At 58.3% G+C, this 27,216-nt stretch overlaps 2 protein-coding genes and 1 long non-coding RNA gene across 7 annotated transcripts in view; 2 read left to right on the top strand and 1 right to left on the bottom strand.

The window, feature by feature from the left end:
• Positions 1-1,333: 1,333 nt before the first annotated feature.
• On the top strand, positions 1,334-5,342 carry R3HDML (R3H domain containing like). The gene is made up of 5 exons (XM_075438845.1): positions 1,334-1,594; positions 2,983-3,101; positions 3,722-3,854; positions 4,981-5,096; positions 5,210-5,342. Exons 1-5 carry the CDS (start codon positions 1,334-1,336, stop codon positions 5,340-5,342), a joined length of 762 nt encoding a protein of 253 aa, XP_075294960.1.
• Positions 5,343-7,134: 1,792 nt separating this feature from the next.
• HNF4A (hepatocyte nuclear factor 4 alpha) overlaps positions 7,135-27,216 on the top strand; it is a 38,252-nt gene continuing 18,170 nt past the window's right edge. For 2 of the 4 annotated variants that reach the window (XM_075439007.1, XM_075439006.1), the window contains exon 1: positions 7,135-7,302. In XM_075439007.1, coding sequence (XP_075295122.1) covers positions 7,254-7,302 — 49 coding nt within the window. In that variant the 5' untranslated portion in view covers positions 7,135-7,253. Of the gene's footprint in view, positions 7,303-25,340; positions 25,600-27,216 lie in introns of those variants that run through there. The other 2 variants (XM_075439005.1, XM_009933796.2) reach the window with 2 other exon arrangements.
• On the bottom strand, positions 7,296-21,463 carry LOC142363572 (uncharacterized). Of its 2 annotated transcripts, XR_012765826.1 has the most exons (4): positions 21,245-21,454; positions 17,803-18,022; positions 11,550-12,365; positions 7,296-11,224 (listed from the first exon to the last, which is right to left on the bottom strand). It is a non-coding gene; the product is annotated as an uncharacterized LOC142363572 (long non-coding RNA). The 2 variants fall into 2 exon arrangements; XR_012765825.1 differs by lacking the exon at positions 7,296-11,224 and having other exon boundaries at positions 11,247-12,365; positions 21,245-21,463.

Raw genomic sequence — 27,216 nt, 5'->3', positions numbered from 1 at the left:
TCTAATGGGGAGAGCTGCTGGCCCAGGGACACGTGTGGTCACCAGGTCCCCTCCCTGCCACCCCTGGCAAGAAACATCTCTGCCATCTGCTCAGCTCCCACCAAAGCAGGGTGACCCCGGGGCTAACAGCAAGTGCCAGCCCCACTGCCGCCTTGCTGGGGCAAAACGCCCTCCACATCCCTCGCCGACCTGGATTCACTTTCCTATCCACAGTTCCCAGTGAGACCCCAGCCTGGGGGAGGATGACCGGGGCAGAGATGACTCTGGGAATCTCTCCCCATAGGTAGCTCATAAAAAACCCCAGCCAGCAGCCGACGAGCAGCCCCGCTGCCCGCTGGAGAAGGAGCCGGGCTCCGCTCGCTTCCCCCCGACGGCACCGTGCACGGCTCCGCGTGCCTGCGTGCGCGCCTGTGCGCGCGGGTGCATCCACCAGCCTATAAATCTCCTAGCAGGGCTCCTTCCCAACTCCAGGACATTCCCGCGGGAAGAGTTAAGATGCAGCTTTTGCGTCAGATGCCGCGGCGGGCTGCCCGGCGGGGCTAGGCTAAACCTCTCGCCCGCATCTGCCCCAGCAGGTTGTTTGCAAAGGTCAATCCCACCGGCTGCCGTCGCCGGGCTCCGCTGCTCTTGGCTCAGTCCTCCAGGTACGTAGTCGGGGGAACATCCTCCCCGCTGCTCCGGGCAGGGCTGGCAGGGATGTTACGAGGTGCGTCGGCTGACAGGCGAGGAGATATTCCAGCGTTTTTCTCTTTTTTTTAATTATTCTGTTTTTGCGGTGGTTTATTTTTCTTTCCTTGAGATCAAGAGTCGTTAGGATTTCTCCGACGATGCTTTGAAATCTTGCCCTGCATTTGTTTGTCGGTATGAGATTTCCACTTGTGCTGTGGATTTACTCAACACACCAAGTGCCTGGGAAGTTACGGGGCAGGCAGCTGCGGTGAATATCTCAGCATGCTCCTAATTAGCCCCTGCCTGGCAGGTACGTGCGATAAGTGAAAAAATAGCAGAGATTCTGTGCTGATTTTATTTGGTTTTTTAAAAGAAATAACAAGGAAACTAATTCCCCAGCCATCTCCTTGCTGGTCCTGGGGAATTTGCTGTGATACATGAGGTTATCAAAGAGATTCGTTATTTTGAAAGGAAAAAAAGGAAAATTTATTTCCATCTTATTTTGGGAAGGGGTGTTGGCATGGTGTTTGCAAACTTGAGCGGTGCCTGTGTTGTTTTCTCTCAGACCCGCACGCCGGCAGCGGGGACCAGCGATCCACCCTGTCCTCGCTTAACTCCGTGCGGGAAGAGAAAGCCGCTGGCCGATCCCGCCGGCCGGGCTAGCATGACTGTGCTCCCCTGGCACCTGTACCTCACAGCCCTGGGCTTCTGGATGGCACAGCAGTCCAGCTCCTTCCCGCTGCCCAATGCCACCGAGCTCGTGTGCCCCCCCGGGGGCAGAGCCGCGGGCCTGCTGTGGGGCGTGGGGGTCCCCCGGAGCCGTCGGAAGCGATACCTCTCCCCCCGCGACATGAGCGTGATTTTGGACTATCACAACCAAGTGCGGGCGCAGGTTTCCCCCCCCGCCGCCAACATGGAGTACATGGTGAGTCGGGCTCCGGCAGGGCGGTTTGGGGTCCGCAGCTCTTGGCTGCTGCGGTGGGGTTGAGGGGCTCACCTGTGACGTGGGTGCCCAACCTGGGAGGGACAGAACACCCACAGATGGGGATGTCAGGGTGCTGCCCCGGATTCGCAGCTGAGTGTCTGTCCCGGGGGACATTCCCGTCCCTGGTGCAGGGCAGACCTCCTGCACAGGAGGGATGGAGTCCCAACGGGGCAATGTTTCCACCCAGGGGCAGATTTAGGAGCCCTGGTCCCGTGCCTGGGATGCCTGGGAGCTTGCAGGCTGTGACAGGGTGACAGGATCCATCCAGCCAAGCTGCAGAGGTAGTATTAGGGGGAAGGAGATGGCTACAAGCATGAAAAGCTCAGGTCCCAACCCAGAGCCCGGGTGGGAGCCTCTCCCCTGACTGCAGCCGGGAGGGACAGCCCCATCCCAAGCTCCAGGGTCACTCAGGAGTGTGCACAGGGGTGCCAGTCCCAGGGAGAAGAAACAGGCAGGAGTGGGTCAGAGAGGGGCTGTGCAGCCTCACCAGGTCAGGCACGTCCTCCGGACGAGGGCCACCCTGGGCAGAGCTTTCCCCACGTTGTCTCCACGCTGCTTGGAGCTCCTAACCCAGCCCTAAAGGGAGGAGAAGTGTGGAGCCACCAAGAGGAGGGGTTTCCAGCTGGCACAGACTAGGACCCTCGGGGCAGGAGATGCCACATGCTGCCCTGGTCCCAGGGAGGGGACTGGAGCTCTGACAGAGCAGCTGGGTGGTCCCTGGATGCTGGTTTGCGAGAGACAGGTAGCTGCCTGGCTTGCTGGGTACCAGAGAAGGTCAGACATGCCTGGGAGCATCCTGCGCCACTTCTTGCTCGGCCTAAATTCCTGCCTTCCAAAATAACTCCCCCAGGCATCTCCCCAAAGTGGTTCAGGTTGGGTGAGGAACCTTTAAATCATGCATGAAGGAACCGGCTGTCCTCACCAGTTAGTCTGCGGCCAGGGCTGTGGTGAAGGGCCAGGGGCAGCTGCGAGCTGCAGCAGCAGCGCAGGGCTGTGGGGTTTCACCCCTAGATTCAGCTCCACCTTCTGCAGAAGGAACTCGTTCCTGGAGGGAATCATGCAGACAGGGCTTGCACTGTTCAGGGCATCCGTCCTCTGCCTGGGCAGCGGGCACCCGACGTGCACGGTGGGCAGCTGGGGTGGTTCATCGCTCCTGGACACGCTGCCGTGCTTCTTCTGGGCTTTTTCCACCCTGATGTGCGAGCTGTGTCTTTTGGACACCCGTGGGTGCTCAGAAAGCCCCCTGAGCACAAGGGAATGGGTTTCTCCTCTTCCCTCCTCTGGGCAGCCAAAATCCCTGCCTGCCCTTGTCCTTTCCCCCTGGCCAGGTGTGGGACGAGCGGCTGGCCAGGGCAGCAGAGGCGTGGGCTGCGCGCTGCCTGTGGGACCATGGCCCCCCCCAGCTGATGAAATACGTGGGGCAGAACCTCTCCATCCACTCGGGCAGGTGAGTGCCCTGCGGGCAGAGCGGGCTCCGGGGACCCTCCGCACCCCACGATGCTGGAGTAGGAGGAGCAGCCTCTCGGTCCAGGAGCAGAGAGGCTCTGAGCTGGGGTTTCAGAGGACTGAGATGCAACCGAGAGGCACATTGAGCCTTCCCAGTGAGGAAGAGGAGGGTCCAACACTTGCAGCAGGGTAAATATGGGAAACCAGAGGTGTCCGCTGCTCATTTGGGGGCTATGGCATCAATCCCCTCTTGGACTGGCACACAGACCAGGGGGATGTGGGTCCTGGATCTCCACCGTGCAGCCAAGTGCTCAGGTGCCTCCGGTGAGAGCCAGGTCTTCTGGCTTGGGCACGAGGATGTCATTGCCCCCTTCTCCCCAGGAACGCTTGGTCACAGAATCACAGAATAGTAGGGGTTGGAAGGGACCTCTGTGGGTCGTCTAGTCCAACCCTCCTGCTGAAGCAGGGTCACCTACAGCAGGCAACAGGTCCCAACAGGCCCTGGCTCCAACCCACTTCTCTCCCCCATTCCCTCAACGTGGAGCCTTCCTCCTCCTCCTCTCCTTCGCCCATGACCTCTGAGATGGAGGAGGTCCACCTTAGGTGCAGCACCTTTTGCAGGTACCGCTCCGTGATGGACATGGTGAAATCGTGGCACCAGGAGAAGCAGCACTACTCCTTCCCTGACCCCCGCGAGTGCAGCCCCCGCTGCCCCTCCAAATGCAGCGGCTCTGTCTGCAGCCACTACACGCAGGTGAGCACCACGGCCCCCCGCAGCCCCCCGGGACCCAGCCACAAATGGGGAGGGGGGGCAGCTCACAGCGCCTTGGGCTGCTGCAGCACCCGGCGCAGCGAGCAGCCCTGCACTCAGCAGCAGCTGGGATCGGGGATCGGATCCCGGCAGCTGCCCGGTTCTGGCAGCAGGCAGCGTGCCGGCTGGAGAGGTGCAGGCAGCCAGTGGCGATGCCTCCCACCCTGCCCTCGTGGGAATCAGGTGCTCGCAAGGAGGTCCCAGGGGCTCGCAGCCCGCTGAAGTGCAGCTGGAACCTTCTGGCAAGCTGGCTAGGAGGTTTTCTTTTTTTTTTTAAGCTTTTTTTTTTCCCTGCTTTGGCCTTTTTCTCCTTGTTGCCCCACTGGCATGTCACAGGTGGTGAAGAGAGAAAAAAACCCACCCTTTGTGCTTTTGCCAAGCAGGAATCCTCTCCTCTGTGATGGAGCAGCTTTATAGCACCCAGCCATGATCCGGCTCCCCAGGAATGCCGCCCCTTCATCCCCTGGCACATCCACCGGCAGCCTGGCTGCACGAGGTGGAAAACCTCCCTCTGCTCCCCCGGCCAGCGGCAGAGCTGTGCCAACCCCTGATTACCTCCTCTGCCCGGCTCCAGCCTTTACCCGAGCATCTGCATCCCCATGCGGCTCGTCCATGGGGATGCTTGGGGACGCTCCAGGTTGCAAGTGGGCAAGATGACACATTTTTTAAGGAAGAAATTCATCCTGGAGAGGCTTTAGGAGGAGCTTCTGGCTATGTTTCATCTCCCTGTGTGCAGTGTGAGCTGCCAGAAATGATTCAGGGCGAGGTCTGGGAGCTAATTTGGGTAAATCGGAGAAGTGACCCAGACTGTGCCGCTCATTGAAGTGAGCTTGGCAAGGCAGCCCCTTGCAGGGCAGCACGGGCTGCAGGCAGGAGAGGGAGAGCGAAGCATCACCCTCTGGTGACAAAGCACTGCCGTGATGGGCACAGCACCCAGCCCGAGCAATCCGGGCGGGCAGGATGCGATTCCCTGGCGGGGTGGAGCCCTGCGCCGGGGTCCCGAGGCGACCGGCTGCGGGATGCCTGGGCGGGCGGTTGCCGACAGCGCCTGTTCTCTGTCCCGGCGCAGATGGTGTGGGCATCCTCCAGCCGCCTGGGCTGTGCCCTCGGCGCCTGCACCAACGTGCGGGTCTGGGGCAGCACGTGGCGGCACGCTGTCCTCCTCGTCTGCAACTACGCCGTCAAGTAAGTGAGAGGAGGGAAGACCCCCTCCCATGCCATCCTCCCGCCTCGGCGGCTGCTGCGCTCTCAGCAGCGAGGCAACGGTGCTCAGAGGTGATGGCCTCTTCTCTTTTTAGGGGCAACTGGCTGGGAGAAGCGCCGTATAAGGTGGGGCAGCCATGCTCAGCCTGCCCCCCCACCTACGGCGGGGGCTGCTCCAACAACATGTGCTTCACCGGACTCAAATCCAACCAAGTCGGCTGGTTCTAGGGCTGCAGCCCTGCAGAGAGCCCCCAGGAGTGGGGACGGGCAGAACCGGAATTATTTATAACACTGACACCCCCAGCAACCCGGCTGTCCAACCCGCTTCACCCCTAGTGCCCCGTAGGAAACTGCTTTTCTAACACCCCTCTCCAGCAGCACTCGCGTTGTCCGGCTGCTGCCCACTTTGGGGGAAACAGAGATGGTTCAGCCCCCTGTTACCCGAAATAGGGACAGTTTGGGGATGCACGGAGGGAGCGGGGCTGGCTGGCATGGCCCCTGCTCTGTTGGCTCGGGGGGCTTTCCCCACAGCCCCCCACCTGTGCTAAGGCAGAGGCTGCCATAAGCGAATACCAAGATGCTCCCATTGTGGCGAGCAGCTGGAGGAGAAGTGGGGAGCCCGGACCGTGTCCCCACTCCACAGCAGCCCCTCCAGCCACAGGGCCCCCAGCTCTGAGCCCCCCAATAAAGCAGCCTGGACACCCCCATGCTCGTGTCGGACCTCCCTCTCTCGCGGCCTGGAGCCTTGCACTGGCACGGAGCCCGTGCCTTTGCTCTGGTTTTTGGGGTAACAGCGAAGGGGTGCAGAAGCCCTTGGCAGGGCCACGGGCCATGGCCGTGGGAGATGCCTGGGCGCTTTGCTCCATCGTGTGGGAGCAGCCAGCACTGCTGGGACACCGGGTGACAATGACGGCAGAGGGCCAGGAGCTCCCCGTCCCACCCAGGCTGCCCCACGCCGCCCCGCTGCCCTGCCTCACCCCCGGCGCCTCTGAGCACCCCGTTATCCCCATCCCCTCCCTCTCTAGGACCTCTCAGCACTCAGCAAACTCAGGGGTCCCCAAATCCCCAGGCCTTGGGTCTCAGCCCCGAGCTGCAGATTCCTGTGCCGCAGCCCCCCGCGTCCCGGCAGCCCCCGCCCCACTGCACGCTCCCTTGGGATGTGCTTTCCCATCCAGAGGAGCAGATGTCCCTAATTTTGTCCCCTCGAGGCTGCAGGGTTTTGACAGCTGGGGTGCTGGGGGTCCCAGGGCTGGCAGGGACCCCTCGGTGCCTCCTCCAGTCCAGCCCCTTCCCAAGATGTACGGGAGATGCGCTGCCGGCCGATCAGCTCCAGCTCTGGATCCCACATAGATTTGGTGCCATCTCACCAACACCTCTTGCACGTGCCCTTCCTCGCCTCGGCGCAGCCCCCCGGGTACCATCCTGCATCCCACCGCTGCATCCCACCGCCGCATCCCACTGCCGCGTCCCCACGGCTCCCCGTCCCCAAATGGCCCCTCCGGTTTCGCAGTGAGGGGGCAAGCCCCGACCCGTGGCTGGGGCGTTTCAGCCCTTGCGCCTTGACCGGGCTCTGCTCTGCCCATGCCAGCGTGTGCCAGCCCCCACGGCTCGTCCCACGGCCCACGGCCCCCCAGGCAGCGCTTGCCCCTTGCCCGCAGGCAGGCTCTGACAGGCCTTTCCCATCGCGGGGAGCCGACGGCACAAAAGCCAGCAGCTCCCGGGGCGCTGCGGAGCCGGCGACGGCTCCCCGTCCCCCATGGCCAGGGGTGAACCCCAGCCCGGCGGCTGCCCCGGCCTTGACACTGGGTGGAAACAGGAGCCCCAAAAGAGTCCAGTAAAAGCCGTGTTTGAGTTTCTAGCCTGGCAGCAGTTACTATAGCTACAGCAACGGCACCTTGCAGATTGGTTTCCATAAGAGCTTGGTTACTATTTAACATCTCCACCCACATTAGCCCTGATTAAGCGAATCAATAAGATAACAGGAGAGGCAGGTTTCCTCGCCCTGCCTCTCCGCGCTCCCTCCTGCCTTCACCTAGTTCCTCAGTGAAAGACATTTTTATTTATTTATTTAGATTTCTTTTTATTCCTCCACTTCCTCTGGTTTTCGCCCCAAGTCCCCATAGCAGTAGCCGGCGAGACATGGTCAATGTAAGCACCCAGCTAAGCGCTAAGATGGAGGCTCCATATGGTGAGTACAGCGTTTCCATCGCCCGCGCTGCCGCCCCGGCGTCGCTCGCGGGAAGCGGGGCTGGGAGCGGGCAGCGGCCCCGGCCCCACGTCCCAGCCCCGCCGCGCTGCCCGGCCCCCGCCGGCTCACGCACCTGCAAAGGCTGGAGACGGAGGCACAAAAACGGTCCCCGATTAGTTCTTATACAATACATATACATATATATATGTATTTCCTTTCTTTCACTCTGCTTGGCTGGAGGAAGCAGGCACGTGCCCGAGGGAGCAGAGCGGTCCGACCCGCTGGCAGAGGGGCTGCTGCAGGGCTCGCAGCAGAAGTGGAAGCGGTTTAGGAAGGCGGTGACGTGCTGCCCAGGACACGCGGCCAGCCCCAGTGCAAGGGCGGTGGGCGGCCCGTGGCACGCCCGGGCTGCGTGAGCGGGCACAGCGGGCGCCCACCAGCACTGCTGCCCTCGCCGAGGGCCGGGGCTGGGCTGGTGTTAGTGCTGGGCAGGTTTCCCAGCAGGGAGTGTAGTGCCCGGAGGAACGGCAGCCTCCAGTCCCTGCGGTGCAGAGCATCGGGCGGCACCGCTGCTGCCCGCTGCCCCGGCCGCAGGGAGATGCCAGCCAGGCCTGTGCCGGGCTCACCGGTGGCACAGTGGGTGCCAGCCCGGGGCAGCCCCGTGCTGCAGCTCTCCTTGGCTGTGCCAGATGCCAACCGCAACAGACGCACATGGGCACCAGGGCACGCGTCCCCTGGCCCGGGCTGCCGTCAGCCCCACGTTACCCTCGGGATGGGTCCAGCTGTGCCCATGCTGCAGCTTCTCCGCAAGGCAAGGAGCCAGGGCTGGTTCAGTCCTGTGTGATCTGGGAACCCCAGTTCCCTGGGCATGGGCATCGCGCAGAGTGAGGCTCCAGCTGGTGATGGCTCACAGTTATCACGTTCTCCATCATGATCTGTGGCTCTCCATCACACCCCATGGCTCTCCATCATGATACCTTGCCTCTCCTCGCTGTGTTTTTCACATCCCGCTGCTCTTCTCCTTCAGCAGACCCCACCCACAAGCATGCCCAGCCCCACCAACCCACGTTCCAGCTGCTGCATGTGCTGCAGCCAGGCCCCAGGAGGGCTTGTGGGGCTCCCAGGCCACCTCCTTCTGCTCAGCTCATGGCTCCATTCTGGGTGGTGGCTTCTCTTGCTCCAGTCCTGCCGCCTCCTACGGGTAGCACCTCCAGCTCTAGCCCACCCCTGTGCTGGGTATCCATGCGGCAGTGAGGCCCCGTGCCTCCTTGCCCCAGTCCCCAGCACTTCAGGACTCTCCGGATCACTTTAATTTCGGCTCACATGGCCCCATGGTGAACCATGGCCAGATGCGGGACTCATTGGCACGTCGTGGGTCCACGGCCCACTGCAATGGAAACGTATGGTAATTGCATGGGATCTTCAATAGCGTCACTGGGCCAAGCTGGAGCAGGGAGCTACTGTCCAGCAGTTATTAACTGCTGAGTTTTAGCCCGTTTTTACTGAGTCGCTCATTCGTACGTCCCAGGCCCGCAAGAGCCGGGACTCTGGAGGAGCTCCCATCACCCATGGCTCTGAGCTGCGGGAGCCAGCAGCGGGATGGGGCCTCGCGTAAAGCTGGGCTCAGAAAAATGCCAGGGCTTTGGTCTGTTCAGTGCAGGTTGCGGTTCTGCATCCAGCTGGTGCTGCTTGGACAACATGCAAGGAGCCATGCGATGAAGGCTGCTTGTGAGTGGGTGAAACGAAGGCTTGATGCCTCCGAGATGTGCGGAGGGTCAGATCCTGGAGCGAGGGCACCTCTGTGGGCTGGCCCAGATGAAGTGGGTGCTGAGCATCCTCCAGGCTGAAGCCCCACATGCGTCGCTGCTGCTGGCAGGGAGATGGCTCCTGACCCGCCGAGCTTGCTGGGACTGACTTGTGCCTCATGTGCAGGAGAGGGGGGGGCTCAAGTGACGATCCCGTCAGCCTGGGAGACACGGCAGTGCGGGCTGGCCAGGTCTGCGTGTCCCCAGATCCAAGGTGCCTGTGTCCTGCTTTGCCCCGACGTGCAATGCTAGTCTCATTTCTGCAGCAAGCAACAGGCTTTGCCTGACAGATGCCACCCAAGGAGCTGAACAAGCTCTTTAATCACTTACGATGAAGTTCTTCCCACTTGCAGCTGGCTGTAATGCAAGCAGCTGCTTGCCAGCCACAACACATCGGTGACCTTAAACACAGGCAGGCAAATCCTTCTGTTGCTATATTTCTCCTGATTTTGTTTTTAATTCTGATTTTCTCCTAATTTTTCAGCCTGTGGGTCAGTGACGGTGCCGCAGGGCAGCTGGGGCAGAATGGCTGCACATCCGACCTGCGGCCGCTCTCCCCATCTGCTCCCGGGGCCACACAAAGGCACCTCCGGCCGGCACCCGCTGCCGGCGAGCCTGCCGTGGGGCTGGGCTGCCGAGCCTGGGGCCTTGCAAGGGGGAGAGGGAAAAATAATGAGAACAAAAAAGGGAGACGGGCCTCCCAGACCAAAGAGAGAGGAAATTCAGAGTGTTGGCAGAAGGAGGGGAGTCCTCATAAATAAAACGGGTGAAAAAGTTATCCAAATAGAGGCAAGGAAGGGCTGGCGGGGATGGGGGACCGGGCAGCGCCTGCAGCACCGCGGGGCTGGGCTGGGTCAGGGCTGGGCAGCGGGGTGGGCACAGCAGCCGGGATGTACCGTGGGGCAGATGGCAAAGTGGTGGCCAAACCCTTTGAGGGTCACCGGGAAGTTTACTCCCTCACAATGCAACCGGGGTGCTGCATGCTGCGGTGCCGGCGCTGAGCCCCAGCCGTGGCCGCCAGCACTGCCCTCGCCCTGGCATCGCACTGCCCTCGTCCTGGCATCGCACTGCATCGCGCTGGCATTGCCCTGGCATTGCCCTGGCATTGCACTGGCATCATGCTGGCACCGCACTGGCACCGCACTGGCACCGCACTGGCATCGCACTGGCATTGCTGGCACTCGGCTGGCGGAGGCACATCAGGTTCCACCAGATGAGCCTTCCGCCTTGGAGGAGTCACACAGTTATTTTCAGTTTCTTCCGATTTTCTGATTTTCCCATCTCCCCACCCATCTCAGAGGCTTCAGCATTTCAGCATCCGTTTGAAGTCAGGGATATATTCTAAAGGGAAAGCTGGGTACTGGTGCTGGGCCTCAGGACAGCGAGCAGGTCTAGCCCGCTCTTCGCAGCGGTGGCATCAGTAAGAGCTGAGAGTGGGGCATCCCCCCGCTGCAGCTACTGCAACCCTCCGCATCCATCCCTGCCTGAAACTGCCACCAGCATTCCCCCTAAAACATACCTTGGGGGCACTTATTTCTCTCCCATCAGAACTGTGCCTCTTGTAAAGGACTTGGAGGATGCTCTGCCAGGTGGTGACAAAGGCGTCCTGTCCCCAGCACCCTGCGTGGGTCCCTGGGTGAGCAGGGAGCAATGATGCAGCTCCCAGAGAGCCGCGGGGCTGGGGGCACGTTCAGCATCCTCACCGGCACCCACTGGGGATGGGCTGTGAGCTGGAAAGGGCTCCTCCAGGCACGCGGGCGCTAAATCTCTGGCGAGGTGGCTGCAAATGGGTGCGCGAGAGGCTGGGAATGGAGAGGGGGCGAGGGGACGGTCCCTTCCCGGGCAGCGAGGAGGCAGCGAGCCCCCGGCTCCAGCTTTATCCTCCGGATGAGACTTGGGCATGATCCGGGCAATTGCCCTCAACCCCAGCGCAGGCAGCACCGCTCCTTCATGCTTTGGGAGCCGGTCTCGGAGCCGGGGATCCGCGGGGCGGTGGTTACAGCAGCGACCGGCGCACGATGGGGCCAGCTCAGTAAAGCAGCTTTGGAAATTCGCTGAAAAATGCGAGACGTCAGAGGTGCTCAGGCCTTTTGGTCAGATGTGGTGAATAGTTTCAGCTGAAGAACATAGGAGAAGGCAGAATTTCTGAGTATTTTTACTTTTCACTGTGAAGCAATTATTTTTCATTGCCAAATAGTTCTAATCTTTATAGGTTTCCCCTAGGCGTGACCCAAACTGAGCTCTTCCCCTTGATTTCTCATGTCAGCTGCTGTTTAATACCTCTGTTTACCCCCTGTGCTCTGTGTCTATGGCCTGGAGGCTGTGGGGGATCGGTGGGTGTCAGGACACCCGGCACAGCCCCCTTCCCTGTCCCCACTCCCGCCGTCCCCGCCGGCTGTTGGGGGTGGCCGTAACACTGGTGCTGGCAGGGTGAGCACTTACCAGGGCGAGGGATGAGCGGCATCTTGCTGCATCCAGGAACAAGCACTGGTATTTAGACGGGGTCCAAAAGGGACAATCACTGCTTCAGCCGCCTTGGCCCGATCCTGAGTGCTCTTTGCTGGTGTTTGGCGGAGGTTTCCTTGGGGAGGAGCTGGGGGTGCTCCCCCCGTGGCGGGGGTCTGCAGGGATGCTGCTCAGTGTCACGGGGCCCGCAGGGCTGCGACTTCCACCGCCCCAGCGCAGCCGCCTCACCCGGCCGCTTATCGGGCCAGCAGCACACCCGCATCTTCGGCTTCGCTTGAAAATCCGATGGTGTTTTTATAAGGGGGAGTGAGCCCAGAGCGGGCAATGAGCTCCAGCTCTGGGAGGCGAGCGGCAGGAGGCCGCGGAAGGCTGGAGGAGTGTCCCGGAGCTATTTTGAGCTCCGCAGGGCAGGTGCAGGTCTGCGGGTCAGACATGCTCAGTTAGTCTTCTGCTGAGTTTTCTTAAACGGCATTAAAAAAATGATGTTTATTTAAAATGAGTGCAAAGGGGTGGTGAGTGATGGTGGTCCTGCAGAGAGCAAGGCCTGGGTGATTCTCTTCTAAGTACAGCAAATTTGCAGCGGGACCAGAGCCAGTGGCAGGGGATGGGGCGGCGCACAGGGCAGAGCCAAGGGGTCCATCAGGCAGGGGGAACGCCTGCAAGTGTCTCTGCCGCCAGGCTCGGGCTTAGAACAGGGCAAAGAATGCAAAAAAAGTCCATGACTCTGTTCGGGCTCCTTCTCTGTTTGCTTTCCTCAAATATTCACACAAACCACGTTCCTGGCAGAAATGCCTGTGGAAACAGCAAATGTTGCAGAATTTTCACAGAAGGCAAATTTCAAGGTAGTGGCTGTATTGTGAACCCAGGGCTGACGGCTCTGCTCGCCTGCGCTGGGCAGAGGCACCTGCACCATTCCCACTGGTACCTCTGAGCTGAGCTGGCTCCCAGAAGCAATTACTCCGAGGAACGCCTCCCGTCTAAGCTTCAGCCTGAGCATCAACAGAAACTACCCAGCAAATCCCTTCAGGAAATACATGCCTTGAAAACCAGTGGTGGGCTCTGGATGATGCACCAAAGGTGCGAGAGGATCAGCTCTGTGCAGAGCGAGCAGCTGTGGAAAGGCACCAGCAGCCAAGGAGCAGATGGATCCTGGCTCTAAGAAGCTGAGGGTCTGCGCAGCCAGTCCAGATTTTCTATCCCAAAAGGCTGCAGCCACTGGAGGGACTCCAGCTGCATCCTGATGGCACCAGGAGCCCCAGTACTGAGCGGTGGATGGGGACCATCACCATGGGCTCAAGCCCTCCGAGCCCCCAGCACCAGGGTGTCCCTGCGGGCTCAGCTGGTGCTGGCATCTCCTCGTGGGAAGAGGACTGGCGGTGCTGAATGAATGATACCGTGTACCTCCTACCATGGGGCACCACGCGTGGGCCATCTCCTCTGCAATGATGCTCTGGGAGCCCTGACACCTTCTCCCTCTCTGGACAGCCAAGCTGGTTTGACATCCTGATTTTCAATGCAGCCCTACAGATCTCTCACCTTGCTCATCCCGCCCCAGCCTGCAGCACCTTCCCCACGGCTTTGCCTGTCCACCCTAAAACTTATCTGTCAGGATGGTTGTCTCAGCTCCTGCCACCGAGTGTGGGGCACGTGGACCCACCAACATGGGACCATCAGGCACCTTTCACTTGCCTCTGCACCAGAAACCTGTCCTGGCCATGGGTGTGTGCAATGTTTTATAGATGATAACTCCTGGGAAAGTGGGAAACACAGGGAGAGCCGTACACTCAGCTTCCTGGCATGGCCCAACGCTCTGGTTAGGAGAGCCAATGTCAACAGATAGACCTGAAGGAAGGAGCAAAACCAAATACATGGGCACTTCTCAGAACAAGAGCTGTAAAACCTGCGCAAACCTGAACAAGTGCCACAACGCTCTTTTATACAGTCAGAATCAACAGTCGAGCCCACTTGACGTGTTTGCCAACACATAAACGACAGCCACCGTACCGTGTTTATGGCCGAGTGCAGACTCGGCTCCTCCTGCCCCGCTCGGCCACGTCTCCCCCTCTCTGCTCCCAGGTGAGGCCCATCACTTTGCTGCATGCAAAGCCTTGACACCCTGTGATAAGAAGCTGCTGCTGCTGCTCATCTCCAGCGTGCCAGCCTGCCCATGGTTTCCAGCCGACTGGGCAAGTCGTGCGTCCCACCCGGTCACGTCCATCGGATGGCAGGGTCCACCTCACCGCCCCCAGAGAAAAGCAGCAGCCCAGCCCAGGGAGAGGATTCACTGGTGCTAACATCATCCAGAGAAATTTGGCCACGGACTGCGAGGCTGGGCAGGGTGTCAGGCTAACGGATAGGGCAACACTGGGGGAGCTCAGCAGAAGGCATAAAATAACAGCCCCCCTCGGAAAAAAGTCCTGCTTGTGCTGCAGCTCCCCGTCCAGCAAGCTGCGTGGCCTCTCGCTCACAGCCACTATGGCTCGTGAGCAGGAGCAGGTCCTGCCTCAGGGACAGGCAGGCTCAGCCACGTCAAGGTGCCCTGGCAGGGAGGAGCAGAGAAGGCATCGACGGGTGCCCAGAGGACCCAGCCCATGCAGAGAGCGTGGCGTCGGCAGGGCAAAGGCGAAACGAAGGATGGAATAAGGAGCCAGGAGGGGCAAGGCGACAAACAGCCAGGCTTCAGGTCCACAGCCCTGGCTGCTCCCTGCCTGGAGTCTGCTGCCTTCAAGGACTAAACAGTGGTGGGATGGAGGTGGTGGCTTTGCCACCGTGTGGACACCCTGGTGGAAGGAGAGCTGGGTGCTGCCCGTGTCTTGACCGTGGGTGTGTGCCCGGGGACTGCCACCGTCTGGGAGAAATCTCTGTTGACCTGGGTGTGTTTCCCTGTTACAGGCGCTAAAACCGGTGTGGAAACAGAGGGGTGAAGGGAGGTGTCACAGGGTTATGCGCAGTTCAGACCCGGCCCTGCCCTCGATGCCACTCCCTGCTCCACGCGGGCATGCTGGGCATCTGCCCCCATCGCCCGGGCACCCCTTCCTCGGGCACCGAGCCGAGGTACGGACCTGCTGGCCATTCGCCATCCCCGACCCAGCGGGAGCCTTCTGGAAGCTGCTGGCAGCTGTGTGCTCTCCAGATCAATTTGAATGCGCCCAGGTAGTCCTGAGTGGGAGCGAAGGCTCGTGGGGACAGGACAGGAACAGTTTAAGGATGGTTTTCCTCCATTAGACTTGTGCCTTCGAGATGGCACTTGGTCTCCAACATCTCTGCAGGGCAGGAACGAGCTCTCTCCTCCTTGGCACAGTGAAAGCAGAGGTGGGCTCGGCAGGAGGAAAGCCATCCGAGGAGGAAGGGAAGTGCAGGAAAATGGGTGTTTCAGACGGGCTTGGCCCTGCGGTCAGTTCCTCCAGGCACAGAGGCTGAGCAAGGCCATGCTTGCTCCCGGCTCTGGTCAGGGCTATGGCTGTGCAGCACAGAGCTGCATTGCAAAGGCGCCCGGCCCCGTTCTCCCTTTCAGTATTCAATTCATTGCTTGGTGCCTGTGAAAACCCAGTGAAGTGCCACTCTAATCCCTCACCTAATTTTCCTCCTCTGGGCTCAGCGGGGCCGCACATGCCAGCACACGCTCCCTGCAGAGGAGAAAAATCTCGGTGCTCAGCAGCCTCCGCGCTCCCCTCTGGACTGGGGCCAAACGAGTCAACACAAGACTGTCGCAGCAGCTCTTCTCCAGAAAAAAAAACCAGCAGAGAGAGCAATGGTGCTGTGGCAGAGAGGAGTTTCTTGCAGCCTGGCAGTTGGGAAATGCCTTTTCTTCCTGCTGAGCTTGCCTTGGCCAGGCCGCGGTGCAAGACGCTATCCGAAATCTCGGGCTGCCTGGGATATGGAGGCTCCTGGACTCCCCATCAACAGCACCAATGTGCACAATCCATTAAGAAATCTGAGAGTTTTCCAGGTTCTGTTTTCCTTGGGAGAGAATGGGGAGAGGGTGGGGAGAGGAAGGCACTGGTGCAGAGTAGTCAAGTGCCTCGGGAGTGGCAGGAGAGCTCTGCCCGTGATGCCCCTGGGGTGGTTTGAGCCATTGGAGCTGCTCCCCGGGCTCTGCAGGGCACGAAGCTCAGGGCTGCCCAGGGACGGAGAGCATCATGTGCGCAGCTCCCTGCCTGCTGTCCTGCTCAGTCCTTGCTTCTCCCAGCCCCGTGTGTCGTGATGGTGGCTGGGAGGGGAGACACAGGTTGTTTCTCAAGGGTACGGCGTTCTGGGTATTTATAGAGAAACACTAAAGCGAAAGCAGCCAGCCTCTCCCCGGCGAGGGAGTCAGACCTGCTCCTGCTGTTGAACACACCCAGGCACGTTTTCCAGAGCAGCCTCCAGAGCTGCATGTGTGGTCGGGCACCCCTGGCCCTGCAGAAACACAGCAGCAGACCAGAGGCCAGGGTGAGGGCACCTCAGAAAAGGTGGCCCACAAAGCAGCTGGCATTGCTGTGGGCACCAGCAGTGGGGTGCAAACCAGGATCCACCTTATAATTCCCCTCCGGGTAGTGCCCAGAACCCTTTAAAACCTGCGGCTCTGCGGCACAAGGTCCTGCTCTCCATCAAATCTCATTGTGACCAGCATTAAGGGATTAGTCGGTCCCTGCCGCCACACCGCAGCCAGCTCCCGGGCATGGCTCGTGCCCGGCAGCCCGTGGGGGGCTCACCGGCTGGACGGCCCCGTCCGAGGGCGAGACTCCCCTAGCTCTGCCTGCAGAGCTGTGCATCCCTGGAAGATGAATGGCAGCAGATACGACCTGCTCCAGGAAACACCAGGTACCCCCCATGCTCCCCTGGCACTCACAGCAGGGAGAGAAGTAGCTGCGTAGCCAGCGCTGCAGAGGTTACGTGAATGAAGGGCATGGGCACCCCGCCACAGGGGCTCCACTGGGGTTCCGGAGCAGCCAAAATGCGCTTATCCCCCACATATGCATTGCTGGTCCCCACCTAAGGGGACCCCCAAGTCTCTGGTTTCTGTTGTGCCGCGTGGCTGCGTGGAGGGAACACGCCTGGTTGTGGGAGGCGACGGCTGGTGTCCCCAGGCTGGGTTCTGGGGCTCTCAAGAGGGGTACCCCAAAGTGGGCGGCATGGTGGAGAGGGTGCTGTGACTCCTGGGAGAAGTGGTGGTGGGGCAGAGCTGGCATCCCATGGATGCCCCAGTGACGGCTTGCACAATGAATGAACTGGTTGTTCTCAGCCCAGTTCCCAGCATCCGGCATTACTGCAACCCCGGCACGGACCCTGCCAGCCTGCAGCCCGCTCTGCTTGCTGCCTGCTCCTTAGCCAAAGCGGTCTGCCGTGGGAGTTACCTCGCCCTCATAACGAAAGCTTAAAAAACACTCAGAGAAAAACATTTTTAACGCAAACCTTATTGGTTGCACCGAGCTCTTATTAGAAATGTTTTTTGGGTCTCACTCTGCTGCCCTCCCCAGTGCAGATCCCCCTTCTCTGTGCTCAGCCCCTCAGCCCCAGCACCCGCAGGGACCTCAGCGCAGAGGCCCTCAGCGAGGAGGCTGCCCGGGCTCAGGGTGCTGCTTGGGACTCTGCAGGCACTCGGACATGTTGGGCGCATCCCAAGCCCCGGACCCCTGCGCCTCGCAGAGCCTCATCCACAAAACACCCTGACAGCCCCTGCCCAGTCCCGGAGCACGGCAAAAATCCTGGGGCTCCTCTTGCTTGAGCAATTCCCCGCAAGCAGGGCTGGCGGTGGGGTTCATGCCTCCTGGGGCAGCTGGCACCCTGAGCCACCATCCCACGGGACAAGCTGCCCATGCCAGTGCCAGGCTGGCTCCCAGCAAGTACCTGTGCTCTTTATCAGCTGGCAATTGATTTAGGAAAGTTCATGGCTTCAGCGTCCCATGATACGTTTACTAGAAATGGTTCATTTCCTCAAATGATGTAGTTTATGGTCATAATATACTTTAATTTCTTTATGATACAAGAGGCCAACGGCACTGGGCCTTGCAGGAGTGTAAAGGGACAAATAATAGCGTTATCCTGTCTTGGAGACATAGGTCAAATACTCAAAGGCTAATTAGCAGTTTGCTGTGCTGTTTGTTAGCCGGACGCCAGGCAGTTGGCACTGCAGTGTCCTGGCCTTTGGTTTGGTTTTGTTTATGAGACTGCAGAGACGCATGATCCCCTCCCGTTGCTGTCCCCCCACAACAAACCTTGCACGCAGAAAGCACTGGCGTGCCCGTACCTTGCTTTCTGCTGTGCTTTTTTTGTTTCCGTGGCAGTAGACAGGATGATTGTGCTGCAAAGGAAAGTGCCGTGGTGGCCATGGGCTGCAGGGGTGACACGCTGCTGTGGAGGTGGAGCTCCTGGGGACTGTTCTGCTTCCACTTAACTCTGGCACTTGCTGTGCTCTGGCGACTGAGGACACTGGGAACAAGACAGGCTATTCAGGCAGTCTGCACACCCTGTGGAGAAAAAGCATTTTGCACTAACTTGTTTCCTTCTGACTCCAGAAACCAGAATCTCTCAAAATTTTAACTTACCACCCTTTTAAAATTTTTTTTCTGACGCCCAGCCTACCTTTCCCAGCTCAGACCTCACCAATGCTCCCACCCTCGGCAGCCTTGCCCTGACATTGTGCTGCCTCCCATCAGACACAAACGTAGCCCTTTCCTGAGATGTTTCCCCCAGGTTCAGCTCCCTGGCTGGGGCTGCCTTGGCCGGGGCATGAGTAGGGCAGCTACAGCAGCCCAGGGCTGTCGGATTCAGAAAGATGCTTTTTGCCCTTGAGGAGCCCTTGACTTGCCCTCCTCCAGGGGCATGGGCTCAGAGCGTTCCCCCACTGCCCTCACCCCACTGCAGCTCTCCCTCCACACCCCCAGCAGCTTTGCAGTCTTTTGCCTTAATTTCTACTGAGGGCTGATCCCAACAGCCCCAGCAGTGACTGGAGGTCCCTTCCAGCAGGCATGGGGTGCTGATGCATCCACCTTTGCAAAAAGATAAAATAAATTTCAAAAAAAGTAAAACTTGCTTTGTAACCTTTGTTGATTTTGGCTGTTCTCCTCCTCCACCTATTGCTCCACCAGCTGGAACGATTTCAGGGGTTGCTTCTTGTGTATATAATGAACGTATAAAGTCGATGAAACCTAAAAGCCCTGCAAACACCTGGCAAGGGTGAAGGGAGAGATTTGCTTGTGTGCCAGACTGTGAGCTCAGTAGGGAGCTTTTTCCTGGGAAGCTGCAAGATTACTTCAGTTCCAAAGGGATCATATTCACCTGCCAAAGAAGTTCTCTCCAGGTCCAGACGTGGGCTGCTGAGATCCCTGACATACTAAATGCATGAGCTGGTGAGGCACGGCAGGCAATAGGTGCTCGTTGCGGGCAGCAAACCCTCCCTCCAGCACTGCCACTTCCCCGTGGCTTCTGCTTCCCGGTTTAAACAGGGCTTAAACCACTGGGTTCGAGCTGAGCATCTGCCAACACAGACAGTGAATCTGGAACACCACGTGGCAAAGTCAGAGTTTTTCCAGATTTCCTCCCAAATAGGCAGGAGGGTGTTTTGCTGGAAAGTGCCCGGGTCTCCGTTGGGTCGGGTTTGGTTTGGATGGAGCGCAATGCTTGCAGCGCAGGGCTTGGACGGGGCAAGCGGGATCAGTGGCGGGAGCTGTAGCTTGGCCCAAGTTGCAGCCTGTGGTGTAATGGCAGAAGATGAATCTAACAGTTCCTCTTCCTCGCTTGGTCTTGGGCTCATCGTGTGATTTTGCGTAAAAGCACAGCAGTCACATTTCCAGAGTCACAGTGCCGACTTGCAGGTCCCAGAGGACAGACGCTGTTTTCGAGGGCTGCAATGCAGCCAGGGTGATTGCAAATACACACCAGCAAATGCCCTGGCATTTTGGAGCACAGCTGCCCTTCTGAGAACAGCTCAAACTCACTGTCCTTGCAAAACAACAGCTCCCAGGAGTACTAATAATTACTTCCTCAAGTGTTCAGAGCCTTTGTCAGGCAGGACAATAAACCCCTTTCTGGTCCTGGGATGAAGGGTGCACACAGTGTTATCATTACAGGAGTGCATGCTGAAATGGTCTGTCTGTCCCCATGTTTGCAGTTCTTTCCCTACCGCTTTTGCATAGCAGCTATTTGTTTCTGCTCCATTTATTGCCTCCAGCTCCAAAATCCACCCCAGCTTCAGCTGAAATGCGCATATCGCTTTTAGAGAGGAGTTGAAGCAGAGTCTGCGACTTTCTTTGAAGTGTCTCTTCCTCATGTCCAAAAACCACCTTGATTCTCCACATGGATTGTGTCTTGATTGTATGGTTTGAGGGCCTGGACAGTTCTGGTTGCTTTGGCCACTTTTGGATAACTTTGGCATTGGTGGGAAATAGCCTGAGGTTGTGGTGAACCTGCCTCTGTCACCCTCAGCTGTGCCGGGGAGCCCAGGGTGCCACCACACACCACAGACTCACCAGTGGCAACATGTCCGGGCTCTGCTCAGGCATCGCCTGTCCTAGGCATCACCCCCAGCTCCAAACAGCACCTGACCCAACCACAGCAACTGGCGTTTCAGTGCTGGGAAAAGAAATCACCAAGAGCAATATGTTGTTGAGCAGGACAATAAAATGCCTGCGTCTTCCCCCAGTCACGGGTCTGACACATGGCCGTGGTCACCTCCTGCCTCTCGGGGCTGGGTCTTTCTGATCCACTTCCCTGGATGGAAGTGGTGGATCTTTCTGGATGACCTCCACAAAACGTTTTGCCAGGGCGAGGACACGCTGTTTGTGGCTGGCAAGGGGTAAACAGACCCTAAACAACTTCTGCTGAATAATCAAGTTTTCCTGGAGACGTCTCACTGCTGGGGACATTCTGGGGATGGACATGGGAGCAGATCCCTGCCTGTGCATCCGTCGTATGATTGCCTAGAATGGAGGCAAAGATCCTCCGCCTGAACCAGGGGCTTGTTCCAGCTGCACTGACCTGCAGCCCCCAGCCCCTGTCAGATTCCTTGGAGCTGCTTATTAACGCACTGACAACTCCGCTCCAGAGGCACGGCACGCTGAGGCAGAAGGCAGAGGGGTTTGACAGCGTGGCCTAAATATCCCTGTTTACAAAAAGTCTGACAAAACACAAGCCCTTGGCTTTATCTTTCCCATTTGGAAATAGCCACAGAGCAAATATACTTAAGGCATGAAGGGAGGGGGATTCATATTGACTTTAGAAAAAGCTGTTCTTTAAAAACAGGAAAAAAAGCTCATCCTCGAGCTGTGTAGACTGGCTGCTAGATCCGAAAGTCTTGTGCAGAGGCTCAAAGCCTGCCTGCTAATCTGTAGCAGTTCTGTGTGAGCAGGTCATGCAGTAAACTGCTCTCTGTTAATTTTTTAATGCACAATAAACAGGTCAAGAAATGATTAGCATGAGAATAAGTTGAGCTTGATCAGGAGAATCAGAAAAGATGAGAGGGAAGAGGCAAACTGGAGTTATCAGTTAACCATTCGCAGTGGCTCTGCCTTCACCAGCTCATGTTTCCTCTTGTTTTCCATCCCCTGTGAAGCTGCCTTTTTTTTCCCCATCCCTAATTTAAATGATGAGCTAAAATTGCTGGTATAAGCACAATGGAAGCCCTTGTTTCTCCTTCTTGTTTTGTATCTGCAATGGCTGCCCAAATGAATTGCAGGTGATAAAGCTCCTACCTGGTTATTCCCGATGGTCCTTCCCATTCCGTATGGAGAAAGGGAGCTGCTGACATTAAGGCTGAAATGTGCAAAATCCACTCTGTGCAAGTACGAGCGCTCTGCTCTGGTGCAAAAGTTTCGGTGCAATCCCGGCAGATCCGGGGACTGAGCAGAGGCATCCGTGGGCAAGGGGAAGAGCAGCCCTCAGGACTGCTTGGACTGGAGTTTGGTCAGTGGTCGGAGATCTATATTCTCAGATAGGTAGGACTTTGTCCACAAACTGGAATTTGAAATTTCAAAGGGGAGAAAAAAAAAAGCAGAAGGGACCTTTGCATGTGTTGAGATGACTACGCTGGTGACGTTCCCCTGGGACTTTTGTTCTCTGTCTTGTAACTTGGCTTTGCGCTTCCCCAACAGCTCGCTCGGTGAAATGGTGGTGGGCTGAGCAGGGGCTCTGACCTTGTTCGGGGCTTTTGTGCTGTGGAGAGGTTTCCAACCCAAAGGCCATCTCTGCTTCACTTGCATGCCACAGAAAAGCCACTCCAGCCCCACAGTGGCCTTGGAGCTGCGAGTGACATGGTAGGAGCAATCCAGAGTCGGGGCTGCAAGAGGCAGTGGTGGCATCGCTGATGCACGACGAGGTTGGCCCTGTTGGCTCTGGGCACTGGCATTTCTGCTGGGGATTGCTTGAGAGTGCAGAGCTGTGAGAGAGTAAAGCAAAGGGCCGGAGGGACCCAGGCTCCCAGCTGCAGCCTCATGAGAGTCCACGCTCAGAAAGTCTGCAGGCGACCCCAGACTGGGGGTCCAGTCGATGGGACCCTGGAGGTGGATAGGACTGGTGGGCAGAGCTGCTGTCCCACAGCAGACTGGAGAAATGGGCCAGCAGGAACCACAGAAGCATAACCCACACAGAGGGCATCGAGAAGACGGGGCCAGGCTCCTCACAGGGCACATGGTAGGAGGAGATCAACGGGCATGAAAAGTAGTTCAGACAGTGTCTAAAGAGAAACTTACTCACCATGAGGACAGTCAAGCTTCAGATGCCTGGAGAGGCTGTGCGGTCTCCATCCTTGGAGGTGTTCAAGAGCCAACTGGATAAAGCCCCAAGCAATCCACACTGCTCTCACAGCTGGCCCTGCTTCCAGCAGAAGGTTGGAGTAGAGGCCCCGAGGTCCCTCTGAATCTCAGTTATCCTTTGATCCTACAACACCCTGTTCAGGAAGGGCAGGAGCAGCCTGCGAGAGGAGCCTGCTCACCCACTTGACATGAAGAGCTAGCAAGCATGGTAGCTGACAGCATCCTTACTGTAAATGCTCTATTCAATACTCTGTTCCTGATCTTCATTTACTCACAAGCATAGATCTTATTGTCAGGGAATCCCCTTTTGCTTTGGATGAATTTGCCAGTCAGGGATATATAGATAAGGCAGAATTACTGTCATGATGTGCCAGTGTGGGAAAGGATTTACTGCTCAACAGATAACAATTAAATAATCGCTTGGCGCAGAACACTTCATGCCCTGGAGCTGTCATGGTCTCCTTTGCAGCCATCTCCTGGCATAGGAAACGGTGGGTGATGGGCACAGAAAACGGGGACAGGAGGAGAGGGCCTGAAAGCTGAACTTCCCCTGAGCACCTTCCCTGAGGTTTGGGAACAGCCTTCGTCTGCCAGTGGGGGGTTTGCCAGCTACAAGCTGTCTCTCTCTGGAATGAAAATAGCAAAACATCTTCTGTAGGACAGAAGTGTTTGAATCAGCCCCACAAGCAGCTGCCGACTTCAACATCTCCAACCTAAACCAGCTGCAGGGTCCTGTTGGCTGCTACAAACTATGACTGCATTGGCAAGCTGTCCCCAAACTCACCATGCAGGGATGTCAGGGGGAGACAACGACTCCCCAGGCAGAACGTCCCCAGAGAGACATCAGTCTCCCGCAGCAGACCATGCCTGGGGAGTAGCTGATGTGTTTCCATCACGCGCCCATCGCTGGGACAAAGGCAGCTCGTGGTGTCCTTGGCTGGTCTGGTCCTCAACTTCCATGCCGAGACAAGAGATGTCGGAGGGGGCACTAGTGACCAATGAAGGACACCAGTAGTGAGAAAACGATGGCCAACACGACCCCAGGCAGAAAGGGCCACGTCCCATTGACAGTCCCGGCCTTGTGAGCCACCTAATGCTCTCTAAACTTCCCCGCTCCTTATCTGATGCTCTCCTGCACACGCTGCCTCTCCGATTTCTATTCCTGGCCCTCTTAATCCTTCCTGCCTGGGAAGCAAACGGCCTGTGCAGCCTTCCTTGCTCAGCAGGCTATTTAAGCAAAAGGCTTGTTTTGCTGAGCAGAGCAGAACAGGCCATGCTTTTACGATATTTTACTAGACGCTGTGGCAAATCCTGCGCATATTTGACCTAGTGTCTGTAGCATTTATCTAATCAAAGGGATCACCATGGCCCGGCCAGGATTGGGATGGAGGTCCCTGGGACGAGGCCACAGAGGGGGCTATGCTCTACCTGAGCACCCCCATCCCAGTGTGAAAATTGCAAAAACAATTTTTGGCTCAGGACTGCTCCCGCTGAAGGGAAGAGCCACCAGCACGTGAACGGGGAGAGCTCTGGCCTCTCTCCTGGGAGCACAGACCGGATGGCCGTTTTCCCTGAAGCAAACGACCCTTTATCACCAGTCCCAAGTGAGAAAGCACGGCCCCTCCCCTGCGCTCAGCTTCACTCCTGCAGACCTGCAGCCTTAGCGTAGACGAGCTGGTTGGAAGTGCTGCGTAGGTCACACTTTCGGCAGCAAGGGCTGCTTGAACAATCCCTTGTGCTCCTAAAATGTGAACAGCAAATTGTCACTAGCATCGCTGCCCAAATGCACGTGCTGTCATGGAGCCAGAGAGCTTGGTGTCACGCTGTGACAGCGATGCCACGGTGGCCAGGGCAGCTCGGGGTGCCAGCGGGGCCGGGGCTGCATTGGGGTGCCTGGGAAGCACAAATACAAGCCAACTGGGAGCTCAGCTCAGCAGCGTGTGGACTGTCACCCGCTGCTGGTTGCGAAATTGGGGGAATTTTTCAACGCAGAGCAAGCTGATACCAAACCATTAATTGCTGGTTCTCCTGCGCCATCCAGCTGATGCCGTTCAGTGATCGATTAAATTCCCACTCATCGATGTTGCAATTACACTGAAACGTCTTGGTCATATCTAAAGCAGAGGAGTGACATGCCCAGGGTCAGCTGGAGAGGAGAGCACCCAGGTCAGCAAGGAGGAGAGCACAGACGGCTCTGCCGCTTGCTGTGGTCCCCCCTGCCCTGTGCCAGCAGGGTTGGACCCCAGGTCTGGGCGAGGCAGCAGAACCACTGCCAGTGCTGGTGGTGGCTGCATTTGCAGAAGGAAAAATCCCACTGCAGAGTAAAGCTCTGCTGTGTTGTAAAATGCCTAATGAAAATTTTAAGATGCATCACTCAAAACCTGAGGCTGGGGGGTGTCCGGCACAGGGTGGTTCCGGCAGTGGGACAGGAGCAGCCCCGGTGATGCCCAGGGCCCCCGTGCCACCCCCAGCCCCACTCACCGTTTGGGATCTGTTTATAGCGCATCCAGCCCTCGTAAAACTCGGTTTATAGGGAAGTAAAAGGAGTCGTATGTCGTTACTTTGCATAGCAACGTGTAAATTGCCAGGCAGGCACTGACCTTCTCTGTCAGGGAGGGAGAAAAAGGAAAAGGTGTGGGAGGGATGGAGGGAGTGAGAGAAGGCAAAATCGGGTGGGAGAAGGTAATGAATGGTGGAGAGGGGAAGGCAATGACAGAAGTCAAGAGCAACCTTGTTCTCCTGGCAGGGTTTTTTCCAAGTTTTCCACCCCAGGTACAATTAAGACAAAACCAGCAGCCCAGCATCAAGGTCAATAGCCCAGGAAGGTGTTCCCTCGTCGGCAAGCGCCTGCTCCTGTGGTGCTACCTGCGCCCAGGCACCAGGACAGGCAAAGCGCCTCGAGATTCAATAATAAACAGTCAACAAGAATCACTGCTGCTCCACCAAAAAAAAACAGCTCAGCAGCGTTCGGCAGTGGGTGAGATGATTAAAGATTAACCCCCTGCCTCCTGCCTCCACCCCTCTGGGGAGTATAGGCCTTGAGGCTCAGCAAATCCTTTCAGAGAAATATTTGAAATAAAAGACAACAGATAGGGGACGCAGGGAAGGCAGAGGGAGCCAGAAGGGCCAATAGCCTCGGACAAGGGAATCGGAACAATCTGGCCCGTGTTTGCTGATGATAATGCGCCTTTCCAAAGCCCTAATAGACATGGAGATGGCAGATTATAGCGCAGCGCTAGACCCGGCGTACACCACCCTGGAGTTTGAGAACATGCAGGTGCTGGCTATGGGCAACGGTAAGTCTCCTCCATCTTCTCCCCTCCGCTGTGGTGGGACAAGCCCAGGGGCTGCAGGAGGAGAAGTCCCCGGGGCAGCTGCCGAAATGCTCCCGGGGAGGGCCGGGGCATGGTGGGGGGTGTCAGCCGTGGGCTCCCAGCAGCTCACTGCGGGCTTTCTGCTTCCCCCGGGGAGAAATCGAGGTGGCGGAGCAGTGCTGTGCTCGGCACAGGCGGGATGGTGCCCTGCAGCCCAGAGACCTCGGGGACGGGCACACGCCAGGAGCTGGGTGCAATGAGAGGTCCCCAGCAGGCATTCAGCCCAGGGACTGGGGCTGGGGCTGAGCACGGGGGGGGGGGTCTCACCTCCCCCAGACCCCAACCAAGAGAAAAGACTAGCCAAAAGTTTCCGAGCGAAACGCCGCTGATGGCTCACCGGACAGACGCGAGCCCGTGGCTCCAGAGCAGAGAGCCAGCCCCATCCCAGCAGCTGCTGGAGCTAGGTTCTCCCGGAGCAGAGAGCCGTTTAGTGCCTGGCAAGGGTGGAAATCGCTACGAAAACTGATTCAGGCGCTGCCCCCACAGCTGCCCCGAGGCCATGGCCCTTCCCCGTGCAGCGCTGGGGCACAGGGTGGGATCCCCTTCCCCAGAGCACTGCGGGGCCAAGAGGCTCAGCCGCTGGAAAGACGGGTGAGGGGACCTGGCGGGGATAGACAAGTACTCCTGTCTCCTCTGGAGGGTAGGATCACACTTAACCCACCTGGATTTGCAATGCTGGCCCACCCATTTGGGAACCAAGGAGTCCTGGTGATTAAATGCTCAGAGATAACAGGAGATTCCTCTCCAATTCCCCCCTAAAGTCTCTCTAAATACGAGGTTAATGACTAAACGAAGCACACTACAGAAATGACCCCCCCAGGCCCTTTCCTCCTGCCCGCTGTGTCACCAAGGCTGCCGGGGCACCCCTGTCCCAGGAGGGCTCTCCCCTCGCAGCCTGTGCGGGTTTTCCCCAGGTTATGGCTCTGCTCCATCACGGACGTGACACCACAGTGCCAAAGCAGCTCTGCTGTGCGATGACCCCCTGCCGCCCTGGGGCTTCACCCCTTCTCCGTGCCCCAGGCTGGCCTTACCCACCCAGGGGTCTTGGGGCCGAGAGCAGCTCCCTTTGGCTCTGCCGATGCCCATCTGGACCCTCTGGGATAACCCAGATCTTGCTCCCTCTCTGCGCCTTTCTCTCACCCGGCACACAGAAGCTCCTGCACTGGGGGCTGCAACTCAGCCCCCCTGGACCGAGGGCTCCACAGGGCAGAGAGACACGATAATTTTACATGATGAGATCAGGTGCGATAAACGAGCCCTGAGGGTGGACGAGTCAGCTGGGTCAGGCAGCACCAACACCTCTCCTCCTCCCCTGCCCAGCTCCAGACGAGGGGCAGGGAGGTCTCGCCTCCAGCGCCGCTCCAGCACCCCAGCAACTGCCCGCACCTCCGCCCGCACAACCTCCGCCTCCTCTTCTGGCCGAGGGCTGCAGGAGGGCTCAGCCCCTGCCCTGCACAGCTCCACAGCTCCAGCCCAGAGGTGGCTCCTCAGCAGGGACCAAGCTTGCTACTGTCACAGACTACAGGCATCCCATGTTCA

Source organism: Opisthocomus hoazin, chromosome 18 (genome assembly GCF_030867145.1).
Source record: "Opisthocomus hoazin isolate bOpiHoa1 chromosome 18, bOpiHoa1.hap1, whole genome shotgun sequence".
Taxonomy (NCBI): domain Eukaryota; kingdom Metazoa; phylum Chordata; class Aves; order Opisthocomiformes; family Opisthocomidae; genus Opisthocomus; species Opisthocomus hoazin.
Note: the sequence above shows the minus strand (reverse complement) of the source record. Positions and strands in the feature narration are given on the sequence as shown.

What these genes read in the sequence shown, in the direction of transcription:
- R3HDML (XM_075438845.1), top strand. Translation starts at nt 1,334, where the DNA reads ATGACTGTGCTCCCCTGGCACCTGTACCTCACAGCCCTGGGCTTCTGG. An exon ending in CCGCCAACATGGAGTACATG is followed by an intron (nt 1,595 to 2,982) that starts GTGAGTCGGGCT and finishes CCCCCTGGCCAG; the next exon opens with GTGTGGGACGAGCGGCTGGC. An exon ending in CTCTCCATCCACTCGGGCAG is followed by an intron (nt 3,102 to 3,721) that starts GTGAGTGCCCTG and finishes CACCTTTTGCAG; the next exon opens with GTACCGCTCCGTGATGGACA.